The following is a 12,560-nucleotide window of genomic DNA, read 5'->3' as shown; positions in this document are numbered from 1 at the left end:
TCACATACCTGGAATTCTTACTTGACACTGAATAGCAGGAGACTGCAGAACATAGAGCATGTAGCTGAGAAGATATTGCACTTACTGCTTGGAAGTGTATCCTTTCTACCCCATTATAAGATGACAGATTGTGAACTGATATGCATTCATACAGCATTGTTGGAATTAATCCAATTATGTTTATTTATGCCAAAAGAGAATGTGGCAAAGCACCTGCCATAATGCAGAATAGCACTTCAGCACAGTGCAGTGCTGAAGTGTCTTTTGCACTTTTGTATTCTTAATCACATGGCATTTTCCAACTGCCACTTTATTTGTTCTGCAAATTCAAGATCATGCTGTATTATTTCAGGGTAAATGTTATTTACCTAAAAAAAAAAAAAAGGAGGTCTTAAATGTAAGTAAAACAGCACTTCACTTGATTAGTAATTAAATTGAGACAACAATTTGTAGGTTACAGAGTCTAAATTTTTTCATAGCAAAGTGCAAATGAGCTGTTCAGAGTTTACTTGAAAATTAATTTTTTTCTTAAACTTTAAGAAAAAAGCCTTTAGAGAAGAAAAAAAATTAAATTGCAAAAGCTAAAATTATTTTGATGTGTTTAAAAGCTTCAATTGAGAGGTGCAATTTGGCCCACTGGATACTCATAAAATGAAGGTGACATATTCTGACCTTTATTTACTATTTTTTAAGTATGTACTCAGCACTGGTGAGGCCACACCTTGTGTCCTGTGCTCAGTTTTGGGTCCCTCAGTGCAAGAAGGACATTGAGGGGCTGGAGCGTGTCCAGAGAAGGGCAGTGGAGCTGGGGAAGGGTTTGGAGCACAAGCCTGGTGAGGAGTGGCTGAGGGAGCTGGGGGTTCAGCCTGGAGAAAAGGAGGCTCAGGGGTGACCTTATCACTCCCCACAACTGCCTGGAAGGAGGCTGCAGCCAGGTGTAGGTCAGTCTCTTCTCCCAAGCAGCAAGGGACAGGACAAGAGGAAATGGCCTCGAGTTGCCCACAGGAGGTTTAGATTTGATAGTAGGAAATCTTCCTTCACTTAAAGAGTTGTCAGGCACTGCAACAGGATGTCCAGGGAAGTGGTGAAGTTGCCATCTCTGGAAGTGTTCAAAAGGTGTGTGGATTTGGCACTTGGGGATGTGGATTAGTGGTGGACTTGGTGGACACTAGGTTGGAATTGATCTTAAATGCCCTTTCCAGGCTAAATGATTCACCAATTCTATGATCTACTATATGTTATTGTTTGCATTTCATAACTTACACAAATTTGGGTTGCATTTTATTTTTCTTTCAGTCTAAATAGGCAAGTAGGGCAGAAAAAATTCTAGTTTTCTAATTTTCTAAAAATTTCAACTCAAAAAAATTGGACCATGGCAAAAAAAATTTAAATGCTTGGTGTGTTTTGGATCCAAGGGACATGCAGTTCTACTTTTTTAGATTAACGTGTTTTCCTAGTTCTGGAATTTATTGGATGCATGAAAAAAATCTCTGAAGGTTTTGTATGTAGTTGAAAAAAACCTTTATCATGGAAAAGAGTCTAGCAGGTACAGCAAATGAGGATGATATGAATTCATGATTAGCTTTGATATTAGATTGGAATTCAAATTAGATTAATCTAATTTGACTAATTAGATTAATTAGATTAATTTAATCTAACTCCAGTTTTGAAAGAAATGGCAGCAGTAAATTGTAAATTTAAGACACTAAATGTTATGGGTACTATATCCAACTCTCTGGACTTTAGTATCACCAGTGCTTTTAAAAAGCTTGTTCTTCAGTTTTGTTGATTTCTTGTGTATTTGTTGATGTAATTTAGTGTTTCTTGATGTGGTAAAGATTACCTAATCAGACCTAACATGTCTCAATAATGAAAGTTTCTACAGCTCTTAAGAAATTACAATGGGATTTTACATTTCCCTTACAAGACTGAAAAAATGGGAAAGTTTGCCTACTCACTTATCAATTAAATTGCCTTTTATTCTAACAACCATACCAAGAACAAGAATAATACATTATCCCTGGAAGTGTTCAAGGCCAGGCTGGATGGGGCTCTGAGCAACCTGGTGTAGTGGAAGGTGTCCCAGCCCATGGCAGGGGAGATGGAACGAGGTGATCTTTAAGGTCTCTTCCAACCCAAACTATTTTATGATTCTGTGATTATGGGTATTATCACACTACATTCTTAATTCATCCTGTGTGCTACATTACTAGCTTATAAGGAATACCTGCAGTCTGTGTGTTATAAGAAATAAGTAGGGCTAAGCTTGCATTCTGTTCACCTGCAGGGTACAAGTTGCTTCCTGCGCTGGGTCCGAAACCTTGATGATGAGCTTCATGCACTCGTAGCTGGTGAGTCCATGGAAAGTTTGTGCTGTATGTGTTGGGACTCTGCAAGTGTTCCTCTTGTCTGTCCTCCCATTCCATTTTCAGACTTCTGTGATGAAAATAGGACTTTGTTCCTATTCCTGTGTACATCAAGGTTGTGTCAAAGTGACAGTGATGTTTCAAGTAGTGTCAAGGAAAGAGTTGCAATTAAAATTTTAAGGCAAATTCAGTCAAATGTGGAGTTTATGGTCAGCTCCAAAGACAGTGTATTACGCTGTGCATAAATATAAACTTGTCCTTTAATTTGGAGCTGTAGACATGTGAGATGAAAGTACTCACTCTTCCATATTCCACAGAATGTACATTGAGCTCCACAGGGTCCAAAGAAAGATGCTTTTACCATGAAATTTGTGTGGTGGTGAGGCTCTTCCCTCATGTGCATCTGTCACATGTTAGAACCACAGAGATCTCTCATCCCACAAAAACCGGAGAAATTTGACAGTGTGCTCCTGAGTACAGATTTGTTTCAGCTTTCTGAGACTTTCTCTTTTTAGTGCTACAAACCATATTTGGGCAGCAAAAAAAATCACTAAACTGTGCTGTCTGTAGCAGCAGAAGTAAATAGTCCTGTGCAGTGTTTGTTGAACTGACACACAACAGTGACCTTAACAACTCAAACCACAACCTTAACAATGCTTTTCTAATTGTTACAGGGTGTCTAGCAGGAATTTCTATGATGTTTTACAAAAGTACAACTATCTCTATGTATCTGGTGTCTAAATTAGTAGAGGTAAGTTATTATCCTCCTAAAGGAGGTCTTCATTTCATCTGTTTTTCAAGGCAGAAGAAAAGAAAGTGAACGTCAGAGGTTTTATCAGGCAATTCCAGTGAAATACAAAGTTGTATGCTGATGGTGTTTCACTACATGTGTGCCAGAGGCAATGTTGCCATGTGGTCTCATGTCTTTCTTACTTTCTTTTCTTTGACTAATTTTAAATGTCCTTTATCCACTGGTCTTCATGTATATTCTCCACCAATTTTTTTATTCTTCTGACAACCCTTTGCTTTGTAGTTTTTGCAGATTTTTAAAATAAGAAAGTTCCAAGAATGTCTATTCTGCCAGAAACATAAATCAGACCTAGTCTTTAATTGCAGATTTATTGCCAAAAGCTGCAGCTTAACTTCCTGCCTTTGTTCCCTTACTTTGGCATTCAACAGTCTAAGATAACTCAGAATAGCTTAGGTTTTGGTCTATAGCTGAAGTTGTTTGTCACTGTACTACAGCTGATTGAATTCCCAGCTTTGGAATGAACTTTGTTCTAATTACTATTCTTCAGGCTTGAATTATTTCTCTGAACTTGCTAAAATTAGGAACTCAGGAAAAAAAATTAGTTACAGAGTCTGGGTATGTTGGTTATACTTTTCTAACCAGCATTTGATTTCTTACTGTGATTTTTCCAGAAAATTGAGACTAAGTCATGGTCAGTTCCCCAACAGTACCAGTGGAATGAGTTGATAAGGTTCTTTCACTATGCATCATACCTGAATCACATATTTCTCCTGCAGAAGTTGAAGGCCTTGTTCTCTAGTGATAATTATCCAGGTCCATTACCAGAGCAGAATTAATTTTAGAGAACATAAAAAGAAGAAACTTTTTTTTTTGTTACACATAAAATGAAATATAAAAAGGGAAGATACTCTCTGTTCCACCTCCTGGTTATTCCAGACCAAGCTCTGAAGGCAGTTGGTCATATAAAGGCAAATCTGAGTTCTCCATAATGACTTTTAGAACTCCAGTTGTAAAAAACCAGTATTATCTTGTATTGCTGATGCTTTTCTATGGACTTTGAGACATCTTGCCTATGGTGAAATAAGAAAAGCGCTGTGTGTTCTTTCTTTTTTTTTTTTTTTTACTACTTTTATCATCTTATGCAAGCCAAGGGTAACTGACCAAAGAGGCGTGTGCTGCTTTGCAAGGTCAGGCTGTGCTCAGGAAAATAAACTGTACATGTTTTCTCAGAAAGTAAAGTATGTGATTTCAAGCTGTTTAAGAACAGTGAATATTCACTTTGTTGGAATAGTTATTGCATTGTTCTTTTGCTTTTTTAAAATGAAGAATTTAACAGAGCAAACTTTCCCCTTTTTATCTTTAGGTTCTGTAAAACCCAAGCTGTTGCTAGTCCTGTTCTGTGCAGTAATAGCTTCTTAGTAGATTGATCCTGTGCAACATCTGTAGTCTGTTTTAATCAACATCACATTTGTGGGCATATAAAAAAAGATAAAGTTGATGTGGGTTTTTTTTAAAGGTAAAAGAAAAAAGTAAAAAGATACTTTGATTTTGTTGCATTCAACATTTTTTTTTATTTTTATAGACTATATACTTCAAAGGCATTGAAGCTGGGAAGGTTCCCTATTTTCCTCATGCAGACAGCATCATCTATGCCATTTCTACATCGATATGCTTTCAGGCAGTAAGTATGTTCTCTAACACATGAAATTCTTTACATCAAATGTTGAATGAAAAGAGGAGCACAAGGAGATAGTTCTGTAGAAAAGATGGTGAGATGTAGTGATTCACAGCATCGTGCTCCTGCATCCTGATTTTGAGTGTCACTGGGGGAAGGTCAGTCCTAGGACTCAGTTTCTCCTTTGCTTACAGCTGAATACATTATACAAAACATTGAATTATTTGGAAAGAATCTTAAAATGCACTCACCCAGAAGATGAACATTAATGTACGAACTTCCATGAGCATGTGAAAGGACAGTTTTTCAAGTAGGCAAACAGTATAATACAATATTTTATGTTTTTTTAAATCAACTGAAAGTTTCCACTCATTTAAATTAATATTGCCTAAAATAGTAAAAACCCTGAAGTGTTCCATTTGACACAAGCAGTAGTACCATTTTTTCTACTTCTCAAGTTAGCTACATGCCTTTAACCTCAGTCCTTTTATTGTCTGCATCAGCTAGAAAATAAACTTTTCAGTGCTACTCAAATAGCTCTACTATTCTACTACATCTCACCGTTTCTAGACCTTCTGCTGAAACATCCCTGCATGAACTACATATTCTCTGGACCTCCATAACTATATTTTTTGTGCCCCCCAATAAAGAGAATATAAAATGACCCTAAAGCAATCTTCTGCAGTCTTGTGCTTAACAGGATGTTTGAGAGACACTCCTCCTCCTCATTCTTCCCATGTACTCAGGAATAGCTCTAAGTCTAGTATCAAAGTGAATTGATATTTTGGTGCTTGGGATGTGCCTGAAGGTCTCCAAAATACTCCTGACAGGGACAACTGTGCGAGGCTAACAGACAAAAAGTTCATATGAGAAAAGAAGGGTTTTTTGGTTACATAATAACTAATTGGAATACTGATCTAAGACTAGAAACAAATTGCTAGGTTTAGCAGGAAGAGGGAAGGAGAAATTAGAGAAAGGATCTACGCTGAGATGTTTGTTATTCTCTATATTTCTAAGTGACCCAGAAAAGTAATGGAATAGAGAGAAGACATGGATTTTGAATGTATGACATTATTTAAGATAATGTAGCATGAAATATAAATATGACTACAAGAAATGGTGGATCACAAAATGCAGAATGGATAGAGGAATAAGTAGGAGGTAAATTTGGCATCCACCAGTCCAGGAGTAATGATTGTTTACTCATCTGCAATGAGATGTAAGTTAATTGTCACCAATGGTAAAATACTGTATTCTGGGAATATTTGTCTGTGCTGGTGGTGATCATACAAACATTGAATTCAGCACAGAGCAGTAAAAATGAGTTCCATAACAATCCTTTTGCTGATTTTGGCTACCTAATGCAGCAGATGAAACTTTTGCCTGACACTGTCAGCTGGCTCTGATAGAATCCTCTCCTTGCAGGCTGTCATGGAAGTTCAGAACCTGAGACCTTCATACTGGAAATTTCTTTTACGACTAACAAGGGGCAGGTATGTACTCAGGGTTGTGTTCTGGCTTGTCTAAACCTGTCATTTATCACACTCAGCTTTCTGTGTCATTCACTGCCAGCAGCAGAGTGCTAATAGTACATGAGGGCTGATTTCCTGTGGATTTACTTTGCTTTTCAAATGGTTTCCAGTACCCTTGAAGTTCTTTGCTGCTGAAGTGACATTGCTGGGTTTAGGGTAATGACAGGAGCAGACTGCTCTAGTGAAGACTATCTAGCAGATGAGTATTTTACTTGAAGCCTTTTTAGCCCACCCTATGGAGGGTGGGATGCTTTCAAGTTCTATTGGAACATGAAGAATCCAGTAAATGACTGTTGAAGAAATCAGTATGTACAGTGATTAACAGCATGGTATTACTATGGGTTTAAAAGCATTACTGGAAATGTCAGAATATCTCCTAAGAATACTTGAAAGTTTCAGTACTTTTTTATAGCTGTTTCAGTTGGGAAAGGGTTTTTTTTTCTTGCAAAGCTAATGAAAAATTTTCACTGATCATAATCATGAATATACACTGTAATATAGTGGATGTTTTTCCTCTTTGCTGCAGGAATCTAAAAAACTTTCTTTTAAAAAGAGATCTTGCTGTAACTGACTTAGAAAAATACAGTTTAGTGAATTGTACACTGTTATACTGGTGCAGTGTGTGGCAGGAACAAGGCATCCAAATCTTGATCAGTTTATGAATGGGGTTATAAAAAGTACTGTTTTTCGTGACAACGAGCTCTCCAGGCTGTAAAATTAGAAGTGAAATCAGAGGCCAGTCCCTGGAGCATGTTGAACCTACACTCCCCGCGGCACAGTACACACGAGGTGATTGAATACATTGCAAGATTTAGTGGGAAGCTTTCCTTGGGATGCCTGGAGGCAGTCCTTAGGCAACATCTGAGGCCATACAAACATGATACAGGGAATGATGTCAGTACAGATGTCCAATTTTGTCTGCATTTTTTCATTTTGTACTAATCCTAAGCTTGCCTTAATTGAAGGAGAGGAAGGAGTACAAATTCTATTCTGCTCATTTATTTTATCTGAAGCAAGTCCCTCTAATAGTAATTTTGACACTCTCTCCATAAAGGCAGTTTCTTTTGATATTTCATACGCTTTCCATTCTATAGTTGTGAAGAACAACAAAATGGAAGTAGGTTGTAACACCCAGAAAATTGGCATCCAGACTTGGACAGGCAGGGCCACAGTTTGCTCTGGAATGAGAGAGAACAGCAGTATATTTTGGTTTGACCTTTTTTTTATGGAATTGAAAGTAAAAGGGGACCCTTCCTCTTTTTCATAAGTTGCATTTTTGAAGTACACGAACACAAACATTATTAGCCACATTTTTCAAACGCAATTTTTAAAAAAATCGTTATTGCCTGAGGTGAAAAACTTTCAATATCTGAACAGTGCAAGTTGAAGCCTATATGTCACAGATTTTGGTAAACTTTCATGACATGAAATAATTTTATTTTTTCATAAGTAAGTGAGTCATGCATTCATACTTTCTTGTCTTTTCTTTTTCAGGTTTGCTCTCATGAATAGGAAAGTTTTAGATGTGTTTGGTACTGAAGCATCTAAGAACTTCAAGGATTTCACACCTAAACTTGACCCAAGATACACAGTTGTGCCACCAGAGCTACCACTGGAGCTGTCTTGAACACGACAGTGTGGCTCGACATTGAATGTGATCAGCATTTTGTCCTGAAAAGTTAATTAACTTGACAGTCGTATATATGGAGGAGGACTAGGGCTCCACTTCAGTATTACTTCAATGAGAAAAGCATTTTACCAATCAGAAATACTGAAGCTTTGCAGGGAGGTGTGGCTTAGTGATTAAGCCCCTTCCATAAGCAGAAAACATTTCTGGATTGCTATAGTTGGTTGACAGTATGGTAGAATCCTGAATGAATTAAACAAATGAGTAATATATTTAGAGAAGTAAAACATTAATATGCTTCATAATTTCAAAAATTCCATAGTTCATACCAGTATAATATTTCTTGGTAAAACTAAAAGTAATTCTTAATTTAGAAATGAAGACAATTGGCATAGTTTAGGTCCAGAATTTTACGTGATCTTAAAAAGATTGCAGTCTGGTGAAATGCCTCCCTGGTTTTTCAAACTGCACCACTGATTTGTCTCTAAAGAGCCACCATCCCCTCGTTAGTTAAAATTAGATTATTTTTTCACAGCTGTGGTTGCAAAATAAGGCATTCCTTAGGAAAAGAAAACGCATATTGATTCAGAAATCACATTCCAGGGCTGTAAATTCCTCTGATGACACAGATAACAGGCAAGGAAAACAAGAAGGCAGTTCTGGTGGCTGCTGTGCGCTGAGGAGCGGCGGGTGTGGTGGTCAGCATCTGCCAAGTGGAAAAGGACACAGCTGGCAGAGGAAGGAATGAAACATTCCAGCCTCTGAGATGGTGTTGGAAACAGCAGACAGTTACAAAAATAAAAAAGCCAAGAACAAAACAAAACAAAGCAAAATACCCACCCACCTCCCCCCTCCCCAGATAAAATATACTGGAGCAAAATGTTTGTTTTTGAAAGGGTTTGACATTGTCACCTTAGATAGCATTGGGTTGTTTGTTGGGCTGCAGCACCAGCCAGTGTTTCAAGCATTTCTTTGGAAGAGAACTGACCCCTGAGGTTAGGCTGTTGCAGAGAACAGTTTTGACAATCAGATTAATAGTCTTTTTTTCCTTGTTATTGGTGAAGAGTGGTTTTACACCAGGCTATCAGACTCACGACTGGCACAGTTACATTAAATTTTATATGGTACTCAATGCAAATAACTACCTACACAAAATCCATCTCATTTTTGGTGAACATATTTCTGCAGATTTGTGTTGCAAAGTGAACCTTGACATGCTAATTGCATTTTTTTTCCTTTGCTTTTTTGAGCTTTTTTAATTATAACCCATTCTGGTGGTGCTGAATGGTGTTCATTACCCTAGAAGTTAATGAGAAGATGAACTATATTCACATTCAACTGAAAAAAACTGAAAAGAAGCGAGATGAGCCAGGGAAATTGCAGTAGGTTTGCATGTATTTTAAAAACAAACAAAAAAAAGAAGAAATCAGTGTTTTATTGGAAGTCTTTATCAGATAATATGAACTGGACTAATAAGTAGACTCTTTGTCTTGTAACACTGTAATCTTACCCCAGCCATAACCATATTTTAATTCCAATTAGCTGAATTTCTTACTATCGAATATACTATAAAATATAAATTTTTATCAAATTTATTGTCATGATAATTTTACAAATTTGTGCACAAAATCTGCTTCTTCAGCTACACTAACAGTGATGTTTCGTCACTGTTACAAAAGGTGCTTCATCCTTTTAAACAGTGGTTTTCCAATTTAGCGTGACTAAAGTTCTACAAGCTAGTTTGTATCCAGTATTTTATTGCTTGGAATTATATTAGAATTCCTCAAAAGGAAATAAAAGTTAATTGAACAAGAACTTTAAAAGGATTGTAAGAGATTTGTAGTGTTTTTCCACTGGAATATGGTCTGAAGTATTGGACCTTGTAAAGTCTGAGAAGTTATATATTTTAGGTGGTATATTAGAACTCACACAATATATTATGAATACTTTCTAGTGTAACAATATACCATTCTCAAACGTAAAGATATTTTATAGATGGGTTAAGTTTCTCCACTGGAATGACAATTGTGATTGTTTCTCTATTTGAGGGGTTTTTTTGGGAAAAAAAATCCAGGAACTACATCTCAGCAGCTAAATAACAGTTTTGTCTATGTTTCTTGCTTCCAAAATTCACAGTTGTTTCAAGTTATTTTCATGTAATATAAAGAGAAATTAAAAATTTTTAAATTATTTTTATTCAAATTGAATATATGTAAGAGAAAAAAAAATAAAGTCCTAATGTTCTTCCCAATAATAAACAGTTGCTGCTTTAAAAAGTGACTTTTTTGGCCATGTTGTTAATAAGCTCTGTAGAGTTGTAAGTGAAATGAAGTCATAGGATCATACAATGGTTTGGGTTGGAAGGAAAGGCCATCTAGTTCCAAAGCTCCCTGCCCATGGGCAGGGACACCTTCCACTAGACCAGGTTGCTCAGAGCCCATCCAACCTGGCCTTGCATGTTTCCAGGGATGGGGCGTCCACCATCTCTCTGGGCAACCTGTGCCAGTGCCTCACCACCCTCCTTGTAAAAAGCTTCTTTCTATATCTAATCCAGTGGACTCTCCTTCAGTTTGCAGGCATTAGCCCTGGAAGTGATTCCTGGTGGTGAAGGAACGCTAGGAATGTGACCGTGCATTTAAATTTGTTGCAAAATAAAGTCTTAATGCAATGTCAGTGAAGAGTGTCTTGGTTTTGAAAGACAGGAGTCTGCTAAGGAAGGCAGGAGCCTCGCCTGAAATGGAGAATGTAAACCCTCCCCACCCCTCCAAATTGCTTTTAAATTAAGGGACTCTCAGGCAAAAAATATTGGAACAAGTAATAACAGTACTTTAATAGGGAAGAAAAAATAAAAGGATGAAATAAACAATGACTGCATTGATTATTTCACTACTTCACTAGTACACTAGAACAACACTGATGGAGTCAGAACCCAACCTGACGTCCTGTGGGTCAGGGTGTTGGTGGCAGTCCAATTGGAAATGTGGCTGCAGTCCTCCTGAAGTGTCAGGGGAGGTTCTGTTGGAGCAGGGAGGTCCTGTAGAGAAGGATGTATTCTTCCTCTGAAGATCCAGTAGAAGAAGAGGCAGCTGCTGTTCTTCTGGGGAATCCAGTGGAGAAAGCCGTGCTGGTGTCTCAAAACCTCTGGATTATATCTGGGTAGCAATGCTTTGCTCCTCCCCCTGGGCAGAGCATCTCACAATGGGATGTTATAGTTCTCATCAGTCATGCACTGACATTCAATAGCCTGTTATCAACACATGTCCCCTCCAGAGGAAGGAGTGATTGTGGTCACTCAAAGAGACAGATAAGGCATACTGCCAACTTGACAAAAGATAATCTGCCATGCAGATGGTAATGGAATGCATCTTGCATTGCAAGCTGGAACAAAGAGGTAACACCAGGGCTGTTCAGCTGGCAACTTTAGCTCTGCACTTCCATGAGTAATGAGGTGAGTTGATGTTGCTGTTTCTTTTTCAAACAGAGCAAACCGCCTGTTGTGATGTGTGGGCAGGGAAGAGCCACACAGCCTGAGCTCTGCTGGCCGCCTGGCTGGATGGTCGGGCCACATGTGGCTGAAAGGCCAGCCCTTTCTGCCTCCTGATGTTCATCATCACAGGATGGTGACTCTCTGATGATGCCAAACTTCCTGCAAAAGTTTATTTTGCAGAGAGGAATACAGGGGTTGGTGGGAAGCGGTGGGTCAACCTGAAATGTCACAGTTCAGCAGTAGAGGTTTGGGTGTCCTTAGGGAGTCTGCTCAGGGCAACAGCGCTTGGCTCCCTACAGGCATCTCAGGAGGCTGCTTCCTCACCCATGGCTCCCAGAAACAAGCATGGCCTATGGCTTAGTTTTTCATCCCTCCCTCACCTCTGCTCATCCCAGTGTTGGGTCATTCCCCTTCGTGAGTTTCCCTTCTTTTTTTCCAAGCCACTGTGCTTTTGCCTATGTTTGAGGACATGAGAAAGTTTTTTTCCAGATTCCTGGTGACATCCCAGGTAGAAGAGTCTGCTGTGGTCTGAGCCCAGCCTTATGCTCAGATTCAGAACAGCTTGTGTGCAGCTTCAATTGCCAACTCTGTCAGAGGAAAATATTTTTGGACAAGTGGTCCTTGAGTGTGTGTGCACTGACACAAGGCACTAATTTTCTTTAGCAAGAAAATCAGTGAGGATTGTATGAGGTTTTATGATTCTGAGGATTTTTTTTACACAACTGCATTTAACTTGGGGGAAGAGGCAGGGCCCAGGCTTTCTGTGTCTGGACTCAATGGTTTTAGAGGTCTATCGACTTATGTGATTCTACACTAGTGTTATGAGCCCTTACTCTGGTGCAAAAGCACAGGACTAGGGGGATGTAGCAAAATGCAGTTCCAGTCAGTGAAGTCATTTTGGTGGCTGTAGTTTTGTGCCTAAATATTTGTCCAGAGGTCTCCATTTCCAGATGGGTTTTTCTCTCAATTTCCAGGGGGAGGGTGCCTCACAAGTCATGTCCTTCGACAAAACCAATACATTTTCTCTCGTACCTTTGAGAATGCAACAGAAAAATATGACAGTTTTCCTTGACCTACACAGTTTGCTTGGGTTTTCTTACTATTTAGTAGTAGATCCTGGAT

At 38.5% G+C, this 12,560-nt stretch overlaps 1 protein-coding gene across 1 annotated transcript in view; it reads left to right on the top strand.

Moving 5' to 3' along the window:
• Positions 1-10,231, top strand: part of TMEM135 (transmembrane protein 135) — a 156,280-nt gene extending 146,049 nt beyond the window's left edge. The window contains exons 11-15 of the mRNA XM_064719310.1: positions 2,288-2,351; positions 3,041-3,117; positions 4,700-4,798; positions 6,218-6,285; positions 7,819-10,231. Coding sequence (XP_064575380.1) covers positions 2,288-2,351; positions 3,041-3,117; positions 4,700-4,798; positions 6,218-6,285; positions 7,819-7,951 — 441 coding nt within the window. The 3' untranslated portion in view covers positions 7,952-10,231. The remainder of the gene's footprint in view (positions 1-2,287; positions 2,352-3,040; positions 3,118-4,699; positions 4,799-6,217; positions 6,286-7,818) is intronic.
• Positions 10,232-12,560: the final 2,329 nt, after the last annotated feature.

Source organism: Zonotrichia leucophrys, chromosome 1 (assembly GCF_028769735.1).
Source record: "Zonotrichia leucophrys gambelii isolate GWCS_2022_RI chromosome 1, RI_Zleu_2.0, whole genome shotgun sequence".
Classification (NCBI taxonomy): domain Eukaryota; kingdom Metazoa; phylum Chordata; class Aves; order Passeriformes; family Passerellidae; genus Zonotrichia; species Zonotrichia leucophrys.
The sequence above is the reverse complement of the archived record's forward strand: the minus strand, read 5'-3'. Positions and strand labels throughout refer to the sequence as shown.